The 19901-nt window shown below is 46.2% G+C and overlaps 5 protein-coding genes across 8 annotated transcripts in view; 3 read left to right on the top strand and 2 right to left on the bottom strand.

The window, feature by feature from the left end:
* Positions 1-14296, top strand: part of LOC117581753 (platelet-derived growth factor receptor beta) — a 16232-nt gene extending 1936 nt beyond the window's left edge. Inside the window, exons 2-15 of one of the 2 annotated variants that reach the window (XM_034269154.1) lie at positions 9929-10235; positions 10297-10399; positions 10454-10684; positions 10758-10941; positions 11178-11410; positions 11477-11517; positions 11581-11732; positions 11796-11835; positions 11919-12081; positions 12140-12294; positions 12353-12617; positions 12693-12819; positions 12891-12996; positions 13085-14296. In XM_034269154.1, coding sequence (XP_034125045.1) covers positions 9975-10235; positions 10297-10399; positions 10454-10684; positions 10758-10941; positions 11178-11410; positions 11477-11517; positions 11581-11732; positions 11796-11835; positions 11919-12081; positions 12140-12294; positions 12353-12617; positions 12693-12819; positions 12891-12996; positions 13085-13450 — 2427 coding nt within the window. In that variant the 5' untranslated portion in view covers positions 9929-9974 and the 3' untranslated portion in view covers positions 13451-14296. Of the gene's footprint in view, positions 1-9928; positions 10236-10296; positions 10400-10453; positions 10685-10757; positions 10942-11177; positions 11411-11476; positions 11518-11580; positions 11733-11795; positions 11836-11915; positions 12082-12139; positions 12295-12352; positions 12618-12692; positions 12820-12890; positions 12997-13084 lie in introns of both variants that reach the window. The other variant, XM_034269152.1, reaches the window with a different exon arrangement.
* LOC117581754 (serine/threonine-protein kinase 10) overlaps positions 1-17501 on the bottom strand; it is a 22003-nt gene extending 4502 nt beyond the window's left edge. Inside the window, exon 1 of the mRNA XM_034269155.1 lies at positions 17471-17501. The gene's annotated coding sequence lies outside the window, so the exon portion shown is untranslated. The remainder of the gene's footprint in view (positions 1-17470) is intronic.
* Positions 4050-6343, top strand: LOC117581758 (facilitated trehalose transporter Tret1). The gene is made up of 5 exons (XM_034269160.1): positions 4050-4317; positions 4639-4871; positions 4937-5067; positions 5251-5603; positions 5668-6343. Exons 1-5 carry the CDS (start codon positions 4245-4247, stop codon positions 6285-6287), a joined length of 1410 nt encoding a protein of 469 aa, XP_034125051.1. The 5' UTR covers positions 4050-4244; the 3' UTR covers positions 6288-6343.
* Positions 14225-16547, bottom strand: LOC117581755 (fidgetin-like protein 1). 2 transcript variants are annotated; one of them, XM_034269156.1, is made up of 7 exons: positions 16316-16547; positions 15818-16259; positions 15599-15756; positions 15442-15542; positions 15090-15379; positions 14611-15030; positions 14225-14546 (listed from the first exon to the last, which is right to left on the bottom strand). In XM_034269156.1, exons 1-7 carry the CDS (start codon positions 16450-16452, stop codon positions 14427-14429), a joined length of 1668 nt encoding a protein of 555 aa, XP_034125047.1. In that variant the 5' UTR covers positions 16453-16547; the 3' UTR covers positions 14225-14426. The 2 variants fall into 2 exon arrangements, with proteins under 2 accessions (XP_034125047.1, XP_034125048.1); XM_034269157.1 differs by having other exon boundaries at positions 15442-15539.
* Positions 17136-19416, top strand: LOC117581757 (facilitated trehalose transporter Tret1). Of its 2 annotated transcripts, XM_034269158.1 has the most exons (7): positions 17136-17278; positions 17396-17564; positions 17650-17882; positions 17938-18612; positions 18681-18887; positions 18951-19016; positions 19090-19416. In XM_034269158.1, the coding sequence occupies exons 2-7, from the start codon at positions 17507-17509 to the stop codon at positions 19312-19314; spliced, it is 1464 nt and encodes a 487-aa protein (XP_034125049.1). In that variant the 5' UTR covers positions 17136-17278; positions 17396-17506; the 3' UTR covers positions 19315-19416. The 2 variants fall into 2 exon arrangements, with proteins under 2 accessions (XP_034125049.1, XP_034125050.1); XM_034269159.1 differs by lacking the exon at positions 17136-17278 and having other exon boundaries at positions 17388-17564.
* Positions 19417-19901: the final 485 nt, after the last annotated feature.

Below are 19901 nucleotides of genomic sequence, written 5' to 3'. Positions count from 1 at the left end.
GTGCTTCGATCGCTACAGTTACAGTTACGGTTATGGTTATATTTTTCACAATTTTTTCTTCTCTTTTGTTGTTGTTGTATTCGGCAGCGGACACTTTAAGTGATAAGCAAAGTGTCGCCATTTGTTCAATAGTATTTTGTGTGTGTGTGCGATTGGGTTTCCTTATATGTAGTGCCTTGGCACATAGTACTTTTGTCAGTTTAGTTACTCCACTAATTATCGAACTAAAAATTATCGCACTCTTGCGGCATTGCGCCTCTCCCTCTCGCACGACACTTTGTTTTATTACAGCTTAAGAGCATGTATTGTATGTTATTTATTATTGAGAGCATGGTCAACAAAGGCAGCCAAAAAATAATTCCATACATACTGTATACACAGGGTAGAGTCAGCACATGATTAAGTAGCCGCATTTAATCAACTTAAACACGCGCTACAATTGATAAATAATTGCGGCCCAAAAGAGAGTCAAAGAGGGCCAAACAATTGGCCAGATTGGCCCGAAACATGCAGCAATTTGCTCAAAGACTTCACCCCCAAAAAGGCCTGTTCCAATTAGTTTTGTTTAATTATTTGCACTCCCTAAAATGGTGCACAAAAGTAATCCTGTGGCTTAGGCAGACTTTTGGGCAGCAATTACATTTGCAAGTACCTATGTACAATCATAAATACATAAATAAATAAATAGTTGAATGCAGCTGCCAACTCCCCCAAAAGTCTCAACTTAAACGTTCTTCTACAAAGAAATTGTTTCCTCCAGACCAACAAATTTGTTTCACATATATTCAAATTTCACACAACCTTTCACCCAATGAATAATTTGCTCCGACTAATTTCTACATTCTGTGCACTCCGCATAGTTCGTCTCAAGCATATTTAGTATTTGTATTATTCGTTACATTCTTGAGTGCCCACAAACCGAGCTCCAAACAAAATTCGCACAGATGTTGGCTAGACGTCATAGTTCGGCTTCTCTTTGTTTTTACGCTTATTTATTGCTTTTCTTTTTGTTGGGCTTTTTATTTACTATCTAACAAATACAGCCAAATGGCGTTATATACGTACTGGCAGCGTAGTGCCGTGCTTCTCATATCTCATCAATTATTTCACAAATAGTCATTGCCATTCGGCGCGGCTCGACTCCGTTCGCAGACATTGGAAAAGCTTTAAAAGTCAACCGCATGCGGGTGAATATGAAAAATAAATATACAAAAAAACTCAGGGACAATCAGAATCAGACACATGGATACGCACACACGCACACACACACACACACACACACACACACAAACACACTCTCCTACCGCCTGCGACTTTTAACACATGGACATCGAAAATCAAACAATTTAACAATTTTACGAGCATTTTTTTGGCAGTTCTTTCCTCGAAAACTCGTGCCAACAGTTGGTCGTTTCTCTTTCAGTTATTTAACACAGATTCAAGAGTCTGTGCAGTCTATGGTAATGGAGTCTATGGTAATGGCTGCTGACTGACAGCAGAGTGCAAAAAAATAGAGAAGTTGCTTGAAGTTTAGTTTAGAAGTTGCTTGAAAATTGTGTAGCAAAATCATTTAAGCTGCTAAAGTTAGAGCAGAATTATTGCTAACTAACTTCGGCGCTGATGAACATACAAATCTACTGAGACCCTACAAATATTCATTGAACTTTTCTACAAAGTACCCACACAGTCGCAAGCTTCTGTTTCCGCTGCACTTTTTTACAAGAACTCGTTATCCTTTCGGGGCATGCTGTGTGCCGCATAAAATTCTCTTTTTAATTAACCGCAGCCGTGTGGTGTGGCGCATAAATAGTATAAAAGAGAATTCGCCCAATGCCGCAGTGGCTGCCTTTTGTTTGCATGCGAATGAACCCATTGGATTCGGCATAATCCCGCATGTTTATTTAGGTTTTACGGGGAAATGGACATCAAGTACAAGCTCGTTAAAAGTTCGCGCAAATAATATGAACTTGGCAATGCAGGGGGCAATTTCTCATAGTATAAATATCATATTTGTGGCCATTCATCCACGGTTTTTTTTGGTTTATTGGCCAGTCCTCCTGTCCAGTCTCTTATCGTCCAAAGTCTGCACCGAAATAAAATACTACAAACAAAGAAAAGCCAAGAATAGTCGGTTCTTTGTATAACACCATACCTTGTATCTATCCATCATCAATAAATGCTAAATTTATCACTTTCCCATGATCGAGGGCAGCATTTACGAAGCTTTTTTCGTGCGACAAATGGCTGGAAAAAAAAGGTTGAATTCGGTTTGGGGTTTGGCCTGGTTGTGTGTTCATTTTCCCATCGTAGCAGCAGAAACCAAAACAATTTGTTCAAGTTGGCGTAAAATGGAAAACAAATTGAACTTATCAATAAATCGAGTGCTGCGCCGCGCGCGATAACGATTAGAGAGAAGTGCTAAAAGTGACGCTGCCAAAAACAAACCCAAAACAAAAAGAGTAACACATAAGTTGGGGGACATTGAGTGCTCGAAAGTGTGGAACAGACCCGCGATAAGGGTTTGAAGTCGTTGCTCTTGGCAGTGATCAGAAGAAGGTCTGAAAATGATTTAAAGCCCAGTTCTTTTACCTTTCGTTTATCTTCTTTAGGCAACTTTGTCTGAACAAACATTTACCACTAAAAACCCATCAAAGTGTGGAGCATTCCCCGTCCACCAATGTTCCCTTTTCATCGAATATTTGTCTTTTATTTGTGTTTGCCCGCGCATTAAGTTGGCATGGATGGAAAACTTATCAATTGATTAAAACACAAGCATTTAATTTATGACTCTCCAACGTCTTTGGTCTGTGCCACGACACAGCTTAGGCTGTCATCCCCGGCCAGACATGGGCAATCCTCGGCGAGCCAAAGGCCCGGCCCGACCCGACCCATTGGAAGCTATCAATAAGCTGTATTTAATGTGTATAATATCTGGAAAAGTCTCTGGCTGTGCCCTCTAGCTGGCTGGCTGGCTGGCCGGCTGGCTGCCTACGCAGTTTTATTGATTGCAATGTTCTTTGGACTTATCACACGACTTTTAAATGAACTTTATACGCTGTATATGCCAGGCCCCTGCTGCCTGCTGCCTGCTGCCTGCCACCCCCCAAAGAACTTATCTGCTGATGAAATGCGTCACATCATAGGCAATGTGACAAGCGCAGTTAAAATGCCAATAAACGATTGGATACCATGGGAAATGATTAGTCCTGAGAGTCCTGTCACGTTCAGCCGATCATCAAGTGAATTTTCTATTAAATTAACTCTAAAAATGCCGCTGGGTCATGCTGGTCTGTCTTTTGTGTGTGCTAAAAATTAACTGCCAGGCCCACATCAATGTCAAAGCGCGGAAGTGTTTGCTGTGCGTGCCCCCAAGCCCCAAGCCGGAAAAAGCTGCTCAAAATCTGTCACCAAAAATAACTTAATTAAATGCAAAATTTAACAGTAGCGGGCGTAACCCTACCGAAAGCTCTTTCCAGTGTTTGCGCTGGTCACACACAACAGTGTGACCACCGGAGGCTGCTTAAAAGTCACAACAGTGTGACTCCAAGTGGCGGAATTTACTAGCACTACGCGTAGTGCTACAACTACAACTGGCACCACCACAACCATAGATTCACCTAGGTCAGGGCAACTTTTTTTGCCATGCATCAAAGTTCCAGCTGAAACGGTAAATTCACACGCACACACACACACATACACCGGAGAAGCCGCAGCTGTTTTCCAGTGGCGTCAGTTCCGTTGTCAAATGTTTCACGAACTTGAGATAGTAACCAAGGAACCGGAGACGGCTGACTTTGACTACCCAATATACCTGGGTATGATATACGACTGGCAGTAGTGATAAAAAGAACAACAGAATCCAAAAAGCTGTGGGGAAAAGCACTTTTTAGCAAGCCAAGAAGCATCTGCGTGATACCTTGCTGTTTTAGATGAAATACTTGTAAATGTTTACGCCTAGATTTAGATACGAGAGGAGAGAGATATGGTACAGAGACACACTCGAGTATAAATGAGGCACCGGAGGCTATTTCACAAGTCATTTTGGAACCACCAACAAAGGCACAAGACGTCAGACTGGAGCATGGAAAGAGGATATCACAGTTTCAGATTTTCCAGAAAGTGTTTCAAAGTTACTTAGCAGACAGCGGTCTGAGGTGTGAACCGAACTGTGATACAAAAGTGTGGAGAATAGTTTGTTAAAATAAAGGAGTAAAAGTTAGTTAGGCTAGAAACAAATTTGCGAGATGTTGCTCAGCATATTCCAATCGGGCATATTCGAGTGGCAATTTCGTCGCCAGCTGCTGGTTACGCTGAGTGGTATGTGATAAAAAAGATCTACGGAATCGCTTAAAGAATGGAAAGTTTTGTGCGATGCTCTGGCAGGTTCAATAAGGCTCAAAGTTTGCTTAGAACTTTGAGATTTAATGAAGCCTTTGCACAGCATTGAGGCTTCCCCACACTGCCTGCTGCTCCCAGGATACGACTTTGACGGGTCAAAATTCAATTTCGTGCTTCCGCTGCCTCTATGCAAATGAGCTACTTGAGCTGTTGACTTGGCAAACCCCCTCCCTGAGTGGGTGTCACATATGAGTGTGGAGCCCATTATGCGGATGATGTAATTTGTTGATCTACTTGTAGCCACGCTGATAACCTTCTGCCATGGCATTGCCCTGGGCTGGCTGTCACCCATGTTGCCGCAGCTGCTCTCCGAGCAGGATACACCGCTGGACTTTTTCATCGATGTGGGCCAGGCCTCATGGCTGGGTGCTGCCATCAGCCTTGGCGGCATTAGCGGCAACTTTTCCTTCTCCTTCTTGATGAATCGTTTCGGGCGCAAGGTGTCGCTGTATGCCCTGGCCCTGCCCAATACGGTGCGTTTTGCTCCCCAACCTAAGGTGACCCCAACTTAAGGTGTCGTGTGCTCCTCCGTTTACAGTGCATTTGGTTCCTGTTCTACTTTGCCCGCAGCATCGAGTGGCTGTATGTGGCGCGTGTGTGCGCGGGCCTCACTGGCGGTGGCATGTTCGTGGTGCTGCCCATTTTTATTGGGGAAATAGCCGACAACAGGTGAGTGTGAGTCTGTGTGATGCCATATCCCTGTCATCAGCTCTTCGCTTTCAAGTACTTGTTCTGTCCAGCCTACGCATCGATTCATCCATCAAGTGGAATTGTTTTTAGTTGCCGAGAGAAGCCCTTCATCTGTTTCTGTTTCTGTTTCTGTTTCTGCTCTTCCTTTTGCTCCTCGGACAGCATTCGTGGGCGTCTGTGCTCGTTCTTCACCCTGACCATGAATACGGGCATTATGGTGGGTTTTATTGTCGCCTCCCACATACCCTATCACGTCATACCCTGTGCCGTGGTGGGCCTGCCCGTACTCTATCTGTTTCTGGCCACGCGCTTTCCGGAGACGCCGCAGCAGCTGCTCGTCTGGTCGCGCGAGGAGGAGGCCCAAAAGGCGCTCAAGTACTACCGCCACTGCGATGGTCCACAGGTAACCAAGGAGCAGGAACGCGAGTACCAAAAGCAGTTTGATGAAATGCGACTGGCCATACAGCAGCGCAGCAAGGATGCCGGCAACGTGGGCCTCTCCATGGCGGATTTTTGTAAGTTTTCATTGGAGATTCGAGACTTTGGTTGGAGTTTGGTTGATTCACTTTTGACACACAGGCAACAAGCGCGCACTCAAAGCCATGGCCACGGGCCTGATGCTGATGATTGCTCAGATCTTTACCGGCACCTTTGCCTTCATCAACTACATGTCCAACATTTTCGATGCGGTGCACACGCAGCTGGACCCAAACACGAACACAATCATCATTGGCGCCGTGCAGATTGTGGGCACACTGGCCAGCATGTATCTGGTGGATCGTTATGGCAGAAAGATCCTGCTGGTGGTGTCCTGCGCGGGCAGTGGCTTGGGTGCCGCTGGCTTCGGGCTGTACGCCTTCTATGCGGAGGAAACGGATGCTGATCTCTCAGCCTATGCCTCCTGGCTGCCCGTCAGCCTGATGGCTCTGATCATCTTCATCGCCAATGTGGGCGTCATCTCCGTCACGATGGTGGTGCTGGTGGAGCTGCTGCCGCAGAAGATTCGCGCGGTGGCCACCAGCATTTGCTTGGGCTGCCTGAGCTTCTTTGCCTTCACCTCGCTGAAGACCTTTCCGCTGATGATGTTCCACTTTGGCCTCGCAGCCACCATGTGGTTCAGCGCCTCTGTCTGTGCCCTGTGTCTCTTCTATGTGGTGGTGTTTGTGGAGGAGACCAAAGGGCGCTCCATGTATGATTAAGCTGCTAGTAGGATGTTGCTCTTGCAACCTTGGCGAATAAAGTTCAGTGTTTAGTTCTTGTTTTGTCCACTGTTGTTGGGGGGGGCGGTGGCCTGGTTGCTGCTGGCGCTAAACCAAAACAAAACACTCCCCTAAAGCTTGTAGCCCATAAAAATGACGCTGACATGGCTTGATTTATGACCCGGCTTTCACCTGGTAGAGCGCCTGCCTTTTGCCGTTTGCCGTTTGCCATTCCCTCCGCTAATGTCATGTCAACAATTAGCTCTGTTGGTATTATCATTTATAAGCGCGTACATTAATCCCAACCCACGTCGGATGTTTGTCTCGTTAAGTGGCTGGCAACGCGTCAGACACGTGCAAAAGTCCGTGCTCCGAAGTCCCAGGCCAACTTGCCACCTTTTCCGCAGCCAAAACTGAAAATGGCTTTTCAAGATACTGCGGGAGAATAGTCTAAGCATAAATTTAATATAAAGCCCGAACTGCTGAATCATTCTGATTGTTATTTTTTGAATGCGATTGGGAGTGGGACCCACTCTTATATATTTGTTCATTATTTATGGATACCATTTGGGGGGATTGCTGACACATCGTTATGCAAAGAAAGCGTCCTGCCACTGCCACTGCCACTGCTAGCATTAGTTTTATTATTCGTTTATTTGTGGACAATCGATAAACACTGCGGGCCAGCAGGTGTAACAGGTAGCAGCCAGCAGGTGTGTCCTGCCTTTATCTGTGGGGGTTTCCATCATTTCTAATAGAAACTTTATTCACTGCTTATCGATAAATCTGTAATGTCTGTCGATTAGTTTTGTGGCATTTCTAAAACTAATTTTGGTGTACTTTAATCAGAGTGGGAATCACTTTGCTGGAGTGTGCACTAATTACGCTACGCTACACATTTAATTTCATAAACGAGCAGCCGCTGTGTGTTTGCCAGGCCAGAATTTAATTTCCCATGCGGTAATATGGTTTTGATTACCAGAAATCCTCGTAATATCCGCACAGTTGTGCTGTGGCCACTGGGCCACAACATATTTTTCTTTGGAGAAAATGTATATAATTTGCCATGTTAAAGCAGAACTGTCGCAAAGCTCTGGCAGATGTTAATATTCATATTAAATTATATCAAAATAATTCGAGTGCTTTTGTTTGAACATCAGCCACACTTCAGTCATTACCACTCAGACTTGACCACTCTAAAACCCAAAGCACTCAGGTCGAGCAGGCTACTTTGGGTCGCTTAGGCAAATTGCCAATGTACGAGCAAGTCCATGGCCAAAGTCTTGTCAACACAATGGCAACGATGATGGGTGCCGTAATGATCAGGAGAGGTGCTTATAATGGGCAAAGATAAGAGAGAAAGAAGTGAGAAAGAAGTGAGAAAGAAGTGAGAGAGAGAGAGCGAAAGACACTTTAATGGGCGCTAGAGATGAGCGTGTGACACGAGACGCGCACCGTGCAGCACGATGCAACCAAAACGCACTGGAACATGGTATTGGAAGGGGCAATTGTGCTCCCTCGTGCCCAGCCCGTGTGCATCTCCAACAGGCACACTCATATGTATGTATGAGCTAGTGTGCAATCAGCTGTAAAGAGTTGTGTTTACCCATGACGAGCTTTTGTTTTTGTCAACAACTGTGTAACTTTGTGTGCAGTCAACTTCCGAGTTTTACTTCTCTAATGAATTTTGCACAAACTCCTGACAAAGAGAAATGTTTGGCAGAGAATGGGCTGGCTGGCTGCTTATTAGGAATTGATCTTATTAGTTTGTAATTTGTTATATGAAATACATATTAAATCTGCGGTAAATATGTTTGACCTCTCACACCTCATGAAAACCAAAGCTTTTATGTCGCCACAAGGACAAATGACGCTCAATCGTTGTAATTCGACACCAATACGACACAATGCACACGGAAGGCCCTCTAATTAATTGCCCGGAAATTTGATAATTAGTGTTTGCATCTCATTCTCTCACTTTCCCACCTCTCTCTCTCTCTCTCGCACTCCTGTCCTTGTGTCTTCTCTCTGACTTTGTTTGCATTCGCATTTTAATGACACATTTTGTGCTCGCATTTTGGGCATTACGGTCGTAACAGGAACGTTTAGCATTTTGATGGGAATGTTAAAGGTATTTGGGGGCTGGGCAAACCCTGTGTAAGTCGAACTACCGCCACCGCCCACAGGCATATGGCAAATGACATTTCAGCTTCGACTCAATGGCGTACGAAAACAACCCATCAAGAGTATTATTGATTAAATTCTGTCTCAAAATGAGAGCGAAAATATATAATCTACTTAGAATCTTTGAACGAAAAGTAGAGTTGTTTTTCGTTAAAATGTTCAGGTACTTTTGGCTTAGAGGTGCTGAGATGGAATGCTAGATGGAATGGACCCTAAAGAGGCAAAAGCATAAAAGGGGAGCATGCAATTCTGAGAAGCTACTTTGCATAGTAAAGAACTGACAACAGACAAATTTGTTGCCTGATTACACTCTTCTGGGAACTGAAACCCAACGAACCTCAGCGCTTTTGCTCTCACTTGCAAGACAAACAATGGTCTCAGCTTGTGCATCACCTGCAGGCCTGAAGGCGTTTGAAGGTTTGATAAAATATGCATAACTCAGAGGAAAATGAACATTAAAATGGACGTCACATCCCCGTGCAGTGGGTTTAAGGAGAGGTCAAGTTTTCGGTGTAAGTAGCTCGATTCTTGCAGTACACCGCCTCGATGGTGGGCTAAGGGGCATAGCTCCACGAGCAGACAGTCAGTCGTCTCAAACAAGGGTGGATTAATGTTGCAACAAACAAGCTGTTTTATCACGTGGCAGAAACCTTGAGGAACAGCTCTGAACAGACGGCGTAAGCACGTGACAGCCATATCACACGTAAAACCATCAGATCCGTCACTTGCACGGTACAGACTGTCGTAAAGGGGGGTTGGCGTGGGGAGGTTGCGTGCACATCACTGCATCCTGTTCGAACATTTTTTAACTCCTGTTGCTGCACATTTTTCTATCACTGTTGCTTCTGTCGAGCTAGAGCACCCCAACTGTAAAATTTTAGCATATAACAATACATATACATATTTATTGTGCTTCAGTGCACTTTTTTTTTTGTTTATGTTTCGGGCTGGTTTTCCTCGAAATTTAATATTAAAATAATTTCCTTTTTATTTTTCTTTCTTAAACTTTTTTTTACGACTTGCCACTACGAACTTTTTTGCAAGAGAGTGCTCAAAGCTTTGGGAGAGAGAACCCAGCAGAAAGCAGGTAGCAGATCAGGAATGCACCGCACACATATTGCTGTGTACACTAGTTGTCCCGCTCGAACCTTTACATTGATCCCTGCATGCTCTGCACATAACAGTAAACGCACATCAGTCGTTTACAATTCCCAGTGCCTTGCTCTTACTACGCCAAATGTTGTTGTTCAGCATTAATCAGTTGTTGGAAAACCATCCATTTATCTGTCTATCCTTCAGTCTAGGCAAATAGATTTAATTAGCTCAACAGCTTAGCCCCCTAGAGGCATTCCTGGATACGTATAATCATACAGTATTGCAATTTATTATATGAAAACTGTATGACCAAACTAAATTCGTATTGGATTTCATTGCCTTTGTTTCATTTTGCCTTGCAGTGAACCCAATACACACACATAACTATGAGCAGATCAAACTCTCAAAATGCGGCTCTCTCATACAATTGGCATTAGCATCACCATCCAGGAATGGGTGGTGCTCGTGCTGATATTGGTGCGGACATGTGCCAGTACACATGCCACTGCAGTGGAGAGCACTACAATGGTTACAATTTCGGAGAGCCCCCAGCCAAATGTTCAATTAAAAATGTCCGAAACGAGCAGCAGCAGCAGCAGCAATGAGGGCCAAATAACATCAGATGCACAGCCAAGAGGGGAGACTGCAGGCACCAGAATGCGCATCAATGTGGGTATTTATTATCGTGTTTGTGTAGCATAATGTTCATCACTTGTGTGTGTCCACACAGACAATGCCATCTGGGGAAATAACGGAACTGAGCACCAACGTCACTTTGTACATGGAGAAGATACCGCGCATACAGGTGCGCTGGCAGGACAACCTGCCCGAAGGTGAGTTAATCCGTTTGGTGATGATCCACAATTTAATTGCGTGCTCTTTGCCAGGCACCTCCTACAATGTCCTTGTCAGTGCCGTGAACAACACACGATGTCCGGATGCGCCGTGCAGCGAATACGGCATCAAGGAGAAGCCATCCACTTATGTCTACCTGCCGCTCAACCCCAATCTGAACGTGGAGTCCGTCGATTGCAACTACATGTTCGGCTGCCACTACAAAGTCACCGTGGAAACATCAAATGCCCTGGTCCGGCGCTCCACTCGCATCTTTATTCCACGTGCGTGCCAAGCAAAATTGTTGCTAGCGCGCTCTGAACTATGAGCCAGCTAACTTTTCTGTTATTCCCGTAGAATGTGTGGCCGGAAAGTGCTCCTGCCAGCTGGCGCCGACCCCGCCCAAAGTGCTGACTGCAGCCAAAATGCTCACCAACGACACCATCAACATCAGTTTTTCCATCCAGGCCAGCGAGCAGTTGCGCAAGGAGCAGGCGAGCCAACTGCACGATACGCTGCGTTCCTACAAAATGCAATTAAGGTGAGTCACACCGAGGGCACGGCCAAACCTGCGGGTGTTTGCCTGCCAGTCCAAAGTTTTGTATTAGTTTTTTGCACTTTAAGAGCAAGCCAAAGTGTGCATTGTGTTATGTGTGCAAAGTGTTATTAAAGGAGTGTAATCAACTTGACTCCTTGACTCCTGCAGTCTGCTGTCAGCAAGACTCAAGAGTCAAGAGTTAAGGTTCTGAAAATTAAATTTTCTTTGTCGTTTTGTAGAATAAATGAAGAAATGAATCCATCACTGCCCTGGGGCGGAGTGCTCAAGAATTTGCTGATTCGAGTCTATAATCTCAGTGAGTTGAATTTCAAGCCAACGCCAAAGGGTTTCGAGGGAAACCTGAGGCTACCGCTGGGAGCGCAGCTTAAAGAGAAGGCCTCACTGAATCTGCAGGCCGTCATCATGGATACGTCTGGCTGTGAGGGGCCACGCAGCGTAACCAAGGTGCCAGGTAGGATGCTTCTACTCCTACACTCACAAACATGGACTTAAAGCAGAAATTAATTGATATTTGCAGTGCCTGCGAATCCCATAGTGCTCACGGACGAGGATAATGTGGTAAGCAACAGACAGACAGTCAGGAGAATCATATTATGAGATTGTTCATTGTTTTACCCATAGAGCAATTCAATTATCATAATGAGCGCCATGCTGATTGCCGTCATACTGGCTGGACTCTCACTGCTCCTGATGCGCCGTCGACGTGCCCGGACCAAGGCAAAGCTGCAGAAGGAGGAGACTTACCTGCAAACCTTTGCCACCTCCGCCATCGAGTGAGTGCGATGCTTATTTCAATGCCCATTCTCTTCATTCTATTTCCAATTTCCAATTTGCAGCATGGAGGACAACATCAACTATGTGGACAAGTATGTGGAGGTGAGTGCAGCATTCCCCCTGCTTTGGTGTAAGCTTCTTGGTGCTAACCTTTCCATGCCCGACTCCCACATCCCACTCAGCAGTCACAGGCATTGGGTCTGGCCGATATATTCGAGGTGCCACACTCGGCCATACACATGGGACGCATGCTGGGCGAGGGCGCCTTCGGACGGGTGCACGAGGCAACGGCCATCAACCTGCGACGCATGCGTGGCACAACAATTGTGGCCGTGAAGCAGCTAAAACGTGAGTACCAGCACCACCCACTATTATCACGTGACACTTAATTTCCCATTTTTATCAGCTAATCCCACGGCGGATGAGGTTGCCGAGTTTCTGGCCGAAATTGAAATGCTCAAGGGCGTGGGCACTCATCATAATGTTGTCTGCTTTCTGGGCTGTTCCACCATCAAGGCGCCCTACCTCATGATCATGGAGTATGTGGGGCGAGGCAATTTGGTAAGCTTCCCCATTAATTTAATCAAATTTTTTCGAGAATTTCCCTTTGAACTTCCAGCTTAGCTATTTGCGTGCAGTGCGTCAGGAGGCTGGAAAATTGAAGCTTCGAAATGCCAACTATACCAGTTGCAAGCCCATTGGCAGGACCTCTGCTGGTGGCGGCTCAACCAACTCTGCAGCTGGACTACCCAAATCGCAGAGCGTCAACTATATCGAATTGAAGGCATCCAGCCAGAGCATAGAGCTGCAAAGCTCTGAGAACTCCACTGCGAATGGTTTGGGTCCGACTGCTGGACGGCAGCCCATACCCTCGTATGCCGAAAGTAAGTTATACCGATTTATGCACAAGCAGGATACTTCATTGTTTGTTTGTTTGTTTGTCTTGTGTGCACTTTCAGCAACGTATACGATTGTGGAGGATGAGGAGCCCTTTGAGTACATCCTCGACAACAGAGAATTGCACAACTTTGCCTTGCAGATAGCAAACGGCATGCGTTTCCTCGAAGAACAGGAGATTACACACCGGTAAGAGTGGGTGGGCAGGGGCATTTCGTTTAACGCTTAAGCTCGGTTTTTAATCCTTGACAACATTACAGCGATCTGGCTGCTCGCAATGTGCTAATTGACAATAACAAGACCTTAAAAATATCCGATTTCGGTCTGTCCCGGCATGGCATTTACACGAACACAAAAACGCGCAAGGTGAGCATTTTATTCCACACAATTATACACACATCCTGCATGCATGTATCTTCCCTACTGTATCCTGTATCCTGCATCCTGCGTGTAGCTGCCACTGCGCTGGCTCTCCATCGAGGCCATACGAGACAATGTGTACTCGAGCAAGAGTGACATTTGGGCGTATGGCGTGGTGCTGTGGGAAATTGGCACGCTCGGCGCCTCACCCTATCCAACGATAAGCAACAGCGAGCTTATACCATTCCTCCTAGCGGGCAATCGGTTGCAGCGGCCGGACATTTGCACGCCACAAGTGTACACGATAATGCTGCAGTGTTGGCTGGAGGAGCCCGAGGAGCGACCAACATTCGATGCCCTGTACAGGGTGTTGAGCCCAAAGACCACATATGTGGACATCAACAGTCTGAGTGATGATTACGTATTTCCGCCGATTAAAGAGAATAAGGATAGTCCTTAAGTTCCCCTAACTAGTTAGTTAGTAAGTGTAGTTTAGCCAGTTTTATTCCTATATTAATGAATGAATGTGAAAAGGTTTTTCCTATAAATTGTAGCCATAAACATCTCCTGTCTAGCTGTCTGGCTCTAGGTATAAGGAAAAGTTTGCATTGTTCACTCGTTAAACTTCTGTAAATAGTTAGTTAGTTAATTAAGAGCGAAGCAAGTGTCGGACTTCCTAAGTATACGACCGTAATTTCGATGTGCTGTGAGTTTTTCAACCAACAAACAAAAGAAACGGAGCCAATTATACCCGTTACTCGAAGAGTAAATAGGAAACGTTGCCAACCCCATAAAGTCTATATTATTCTTGATTAGCATCAAGCGTCTGTCTGTCCGTTCGTCTCGGTGAGCGCCTATATATCAGAGACTGTAAAAGCAACAGCAACCAAATTTTGCATCGACATTGCTGTGATATCACACTGTTACAAGTGTGTTTCAAATTTCGTGTCGCCCTCTTCCGCACACACAAAAGAGCGAAAATCTACTGCATCCACGATTTTCAAGATAGAAGAAAAATAAAAACACAGTTCCGTGGATAATCCCCATATCTATCAGATCCCCGAATTATGTGCAGATCGGATCATTGTTTTAGCCAGAATAACAAAATGTACGTCCAGTGCCTAACTCCCACCCCTTTCCAGCAGCGAGAGAAGTGATGTACTTGATTATGTAGCTGACAATGTAAAATGTACAATTACATAGCATTACACTACATTACATTATGTACCGGTTATAAAATTGTGACGCGTTCCAGCGTCTCATAGCGTTCCTCCTCGTTTTTAATTAAAATTCGTTGTACATTTAATCAATAGTTCTTACTTCGTGTTTATGCATACTTTCCAGAGTATTATTAAAAGCAAAATAATAGCAAGAAAACTCAAGAAACTAAGGAAATACTTAAACATTTGGAACGAGTCTGCTTTGCACTCTTCATTTCAGTGTCTGTTGCCATACAATGCATTCCATTCATCGAAACGTTGGCAATCCTCCTGCGAAACACTTTTGGAAATTACTTTCAGCGACTGCTTAAAGTCCTCCATGGTGACGGCAGGCAGCTGCAAAATGAAACAAACTCTAGCTGTAAGTAAATCTAGGAGGAGAAATCGCTGTAAGTATTACCTCATGCAGCTGCACCGTCTCCATTTGTGCAAGGCTAAGCGAACGCAGTGGCGCCCTTAATGCATAGCGACACAGACTGTCCACATCAGCGCCCGAATAGCCATCCGTGAGCGAGGCCAGCTCGCTGAACTCCGCTGAGCTAAGACTGTGCGTCACTTGTGCGATTATCTTTTCAATGATTTGCTGTCGCGCCTCCTTGGTGGGCAGTGGCACGTACAAGCGGCGCACAAAGCGTCGACGCACAGCCTCATCGAGCTCCTGGGGACGATTCGTGGCACCGATTACCAGTATCTGTTGCTCATCGTTGGTGGCAGCGCCATCCAAATGTATCAGGAACTCATTCTTCAGGCGCAATGTGCTCTCGTTCTCGTTGCCCGAACGCTTCGAAAGCAGAGAGTCAACCTCATCGATAAAGATTATCTGCCAAGTGCAGTTCGGGGATTAATAAAGCATCAATTCAGGGAATTTATTCAACTCACTGCAGGCTGATGGACAATGGCGACGGCAAACAAAGTCTTTACCAGCTTCTCGGCCTCGCCCACCCACTTGGAGGTGAGTGTGGAGGGCTTGATGCCAAAGAACTTGGCCTTGGCCTGCGAGGCAATACTTTTAGCAATTAGTGTCTTGCCGGTGCCGGGCGGACCAAACAGCAGCACACCACGTGGGGGCGAGCGTACGCCAGTGAACAAATCGGGACGTCGCAGCGGTAGTATGATGGCCTCCATGAATGCGGTTTTTGCCGATTCCAAGCCGGCAATATCCTCCCAGGCTACAATTTAATCGAATATTCAAATTCCTACACTCGAAAACACGCATGGGATATACACTTGCCGACATTCTTGGAATTTTGCAGACTCTCGCCCATTATTTGCTCGACCATTTGCGCGTCGAGATGTGACAGCGAGGCTGGAGTGTCGCTGCCATTGGAGCTGCTGTGGCACAGGAATTAATACAAATATTTTGACATGTGCAAATTCTTCTCTCTCACCCAGTGCTGTGGGTTTCATGTTGCCCCTGCCCTTGCTCCATGGGCGGCACATAGTTTGAGTGAACAGTGCGGCGTCCACCGAGTTTTTTCTTTCTGTAATTCATTAAATCGGCTGGCGCGGCCGTTGGCTGCAAGCTGACACCATGGGGTTTATTTTTCTGCAACAGAAAAAGTACGCTTGAACAAAATGTTTCATCGATGGCACAGCCAAAGGCATACCTTTAGATCATCCAATTCTTGTTGTTCGCGTGCAGTGCGAAAGCCCAACCAATTCGGATTCGATTCCACTGCGGCAGTCTGAACTTGTCTGCCGCTGACACGACTATCGGCAGCTTCTGTCGGTCCTGTGGCTGCATTGCGTGGGATTGGATTACGCGTCACATTTTCATTAGCTCCCCCAAATCGTAATTTTTGCAAATCGCTTAAACTTAATTCATCGTACTTGCAGCTCTCATAGCAGCCATGGCAACTAGGCTCAAATGAGCTGGGCGACGGCATTTTAAACTCCATGGGTTTTCCGGTGCTACGGCGACGACTCTCGTTAATTGTCTGTAGGCAGCGCTGCACGCGCTGCTTAAGGATTTCCTCTGTGCTCCTGTCGCGTTCCCGTTTTTCCAAGTGCTCTTTGTTTACTGCATAGTGGATTGTATCATCCATGTGCCTAAAATTGGAGGAAATGTTAATTCATGGCCGCGTTCGTTTTTGTCCACAATTTACCTCGTTGCTTGGCCCAGCACTAAGCCTTGTGTGCGCCAGGCATTCTGTTTTTCCCGGGCACCGTGTAACACGGACACCCAAATGACTTCGTTTGCTGCAAAAATGTCTACCCATTCTTCAGGTTTGCCGTTTGCCATTTTTCTTGCTATGGCTTAAACACGCAAACAATTTAAGACAATTTACAAACAAAATTTCCGGGCTGCAGCTGTTTATCGTTTTAAAGCAATCAGCTATGGTATGGCTGCGATCGTAGCAATCGATATCGATACGTGCGTGTCGGTATGGTATCGAATGGATTTGGCGATTTTGTGATAAACATTTTTTGAAAGCTGATAAAGATATATCACAGTGTTCTTGTTTGAACATACAAAGAGTTAAAAGCAAAAAACACTAAAAAGCTACAGCTGTCCACCGTTTCATAGCAGCCAGCTTTGGTGGTGTGTCTGAGATCGTAGCTAGTGCTATCGGCACCACTATATCGATATAGTATCGAGTAGGTAAGCGGACTGTCTGTTAATTTTCAAAAATAAAAAGTAATCAATTGCATTTGGAAACACAAGCCCTGCAGCTGATCGTTTTTTCGTTTGCCCGCTCAATTGCTCTACAATTGCTTTTAATTGATTTCCATGTGTTATTCGCATTTCAATTAACAAAACTGTTTGTCGCTGTGAGTTACCCTAGCGCAGCCTCGAGCCCGACATCCGATCGCATCCGTCTTGGATTGCCTCATCATCGGCCGGGACAGACAGCAGGCCGCAGACAGTTTTCACATCTTATCTGAACCGAATCATTGTGTTGTGTGGACTCACGTTGGGCAAATATATGCCTGCATAGAGATACTATTGCTCACTTTTGAACATAAACAAGTGGGATACACCGCTCCGGTCACGGTTGTCTGCCCGACTGGGTTCAATTGGGTTGCGCATAACGCTGCGGGCAGCAACGTTTTCTCCGTTTTTCTGGGTACGCGCTCTTATCTGTTGCCACGTTAAGATAACAGATAACAGATAAAAGATAACAGCCATTATCCCCATGGCCATAAATACCCGCACAGCATCCATTCACCGATTCTCATTGTAGCTAACGTGTGGCAGTGCGTTGCAGGATTATTGGGTTCGGGAAAACCAGCACAAAAAGGAACTGAAACTGGAATTGGCCCTGGCAGCCTGCAGCAGCTGAATCATCATCATCATGTGCCTACCCACGAATGTCGGTGGCCTGGCCATACAGAGCGTTGCCACAGCCATTGGTGAGTGCCGAGGAAGGCTGCCATGCTGCACTCTGTCAACCACTTACCCCCAGGTGTGCTATGCACTGCTCTCCCCCCCACTCAGGCAACCTGCTTTGCTTCAATTTTGGGCTCATGTTTGGCATTACACCGGCTCACATGTCCCTCTACGAGTCGGAGACCAAAACGCCGCTAAACAAGGCCACGGATCCATCGGGCACGGCCTGGCTGACGGGATATCTCTTCCTAAGTGCGGCAATTGGAGCTTTAATTTCTGGTGTTTTGGCCCTGCGCATCGGACCCAAGTCCGTGCTGCTCTGCTCCGGAATGCTGCAAATTGTGAGTCCAGAAATTGAGTTTATTAAGCGATTAGAGTCTCGACTTCCACTTCCAGTTCGGTTGGTTTTGCATCCACTTTGGCTTCGACATTGTGCACATTTATGCCTCACGCATGTTTTCCGGTGTGGCAGCTGGCGCCGCTTTTGTCGTTCTGCCCATCTTCATTAACGAAATTTCGGAGACGCGCGAGAAGGCCGCACGGCTCACCTTCACCATCGAACTGTGGCGCACCACGGGCATCCTGCTGGGCATTGTCCTTGGCTTCTATGTGCCCTACGACCTGGTCAACATTTTCGGCTGTGCTGTGTCCTTTGTGTTTACGATGAGCTTCCCCTTTGTCCAGGAGAGTCCGCACTTTTATATGCGCAACGAGAATGTGGCCTGCCTGGAGAAGTCCCTGCGCTGGTATCGCGGCATTCGCGACATGGACGATCGGGAGAAGCCCGAGTATGTGGGGGAGTTGGAGGAATTCAAGGCCGAGATGCAGTGCCTGGGCAAGAACATTGGCACCGCGCCCATGCCCCAGAGCTACATTGTGCGCCTGATCTTTGTCAGCTTTCTGCTCACCGTCTGCGCCAAGCTGAGCGGCGTCTTTGTGGAGCTTAACTATGCCGCGGATTTCCTGGGACGCACTGGCTACTCCATGGAGACGAATTACGTGCTGCTGGCTGGTGCACAATGTGTGGGTGCGCTGCTGGCACGTGTCGCTGGTCCTGGGCTGCCGCGAAAGGTTTGCTAACTGCCTCTCAGCCTCTCTCTCTCTCTCTCTTTCTGACTCTCTTTCTCCCGATATTTTAGCTCCTCCTTTGCCTCTCCTCGCTGATGTCTGCTGGGGCGGTGATCGCCCTGGCCCTGTTCAAGCAGTTTGGCCGCGATTGGCTCTTGGGCAATGTGTGGTGTGAGCGTTATCTGCCCATTTTCCTGCTGGCCCTCCAACTATTGTTTGTCAGCTTTGGTCTGTACCCACTGGCGGCGGTTGTCAGCAGCGAAGTGCTGCCCACAAAGGTAAGTCTCGGCCCTCAAGGCAGTCTTCATCGAAAGTCCTAATTTCCCTTATACTTGGCACAGCTGCACGATGTGTTGTACTCGCTGGCCTCGGCCTTCTCCTGGCTGCTGCTTTTCGGCATGATTGAGGTGAGTGTTGCCACAGAAACGTGCATACTAATGCATACTAATTATGCTTCCAATTTCTTCTATGTGTTTGCAGGCGTTCAATGCGGTCAAGACCTCAATTGCTCCTGGCCTTGTGCTGTACTTGTGGGTTTTTGCCGGTGCCTCCATATTTGTGGGTTTAATATCGTTGCCCCTGCTGCCCGAGACGCGCAACCGGCGTAAATCGTCCGTGCAACGCCAACTCGGCTATGTGGACGACGGGGATGTGGCCAAGGGCTCGGCCATAGCCAATGGCCATCACATTTCCACACACATTTAAGGCGTACGCATGTGTGTGTGAGTGCAACTGCTAGTTTAACTAGTTTAGTAAGTTTAATAGTAATAAGAATGTTAAATTAAATATCGAATTTTACAAAAAGTATGCAATTCATTTTCACGAAATAACTGTTAAATAATTCTTACTCATTCATCCATTGAGTTGATTCCGGTAAAAGGAAACGGTTTGCTTATCTGAACCACTCGACTGGCGCTCGGCGAAGAGAGTCGCCTACACTCTCTCAAGTATGTTTGCTTGTATGTTTACATCTCATATAAATCTTATCTGGCATGGGGCTCTACCCAGGGGTAGTAGTCATGGGGACCAGATAAATGTTACTCGAATTGCTTTTTAATTAGTGATTAGCCAAAAACAAAAGTCTAGAACGTTAGTATTACACAATGTTGGCATCTACGTGGGAGCGCGTATACACGCTTTGATATCTTTCAACTGCCTCAAATCTACACTGTAAGAAGTTTTCTAAAAAATGCGAAATATCTTTACGATGGTAGATTTCATATCCAAGAAATGATACTGCTGCAAACACATTCACATTTCACTTTCGTTTTCTGTTCGGTTGCATGCTTTTG

The sequence above is a fragment of the Drosophila guanche genome, unplaced genomic scaffold (assembly GCF_900245975.1).
Source record: "Drosophila guanche unplaced genomic scaffold, DGUA_6, whole genome shotgun sequence".
NCBI classification, from domain to species: Eukaryota; Metazoa; Arthropoda; class Insecta; order Diptera; family Drosophilidae; genus Drosophila; species Drosophila guanche.
The sequence above is the reverse complement of the archived record's forward strand: the minus strand, read 5'-3'. Positions and strand labels throughout refer to the sequence as shown.

Excerpts from the sequence above, each read along its gene's own strand:
- LOC117581755 (XM_034269156.1), bottom strand. The coding sequence starts at position 16,452 with ATGGCAAACGGCAAACCTGAAGAATGGGTAGACATTTTTGCAGCAAAC. Across the intron at positions 15,757-15,817 it reads AAGAATTGGATGATCTAAAG|AAAAATAAACCCCATGGTGT; the intron begins GTATGCCTTTGG and ends TTTCTGTTGCAG. Across the intron at positions 14,547-14,610 it reads AGACGGTGCAGCTGCATGAG|CTGCCTGCCGTCACCATGGA; the intron begins GTAATACTTACA and ends TTCATTTTGCAG.
- LOC117581758 (XM_034269160.1), top strand. The coding sequence starts at position 4,245 with ATGTTGCTCAGCATATTCCAATCGGGCATATTCGAGTGGCAATTTCGT. Across the intron at positions 4,872-4,936 it reads CCCTGGCCCTGCCCAATACG|TGCATTTGGTTCCTGTTCTA; the intron begins GTGCGTTTTGCT and ends CTCCGTTTACAG. Across the intron at positions 5,068-5,250 it reads GGGGAAATAGCCGACAACAG|CATTCGTGGGCGTCTGTGCT; the intron begins GTGAGTGTGAGT and ends CTCCTCGGACAG.
- LOC117581757 (XM_034269158.1), top strand. The coding sequence starts at position 17,507 with ATGTGCCTACCCACGAATGTCGGTGGCCTGGCCATACAGAGCGTTGCC. Across the intron at positions 17,883-17,937 it reads GCTCCGGAATGCTGCAAATT|TTCGGTTGGTTTTGCATCCA; the intron begins GTGAGTCCAGAA and ends TTCCACTTCCAG. Across the intron at positions 18,888-18,950 it reads GCGAAGTGCTGCCCACAAAG|CTGCACGATGTGTTGTACTC; the intron begins GTAAGTCTCGGC and ends TACTTGGCACAG.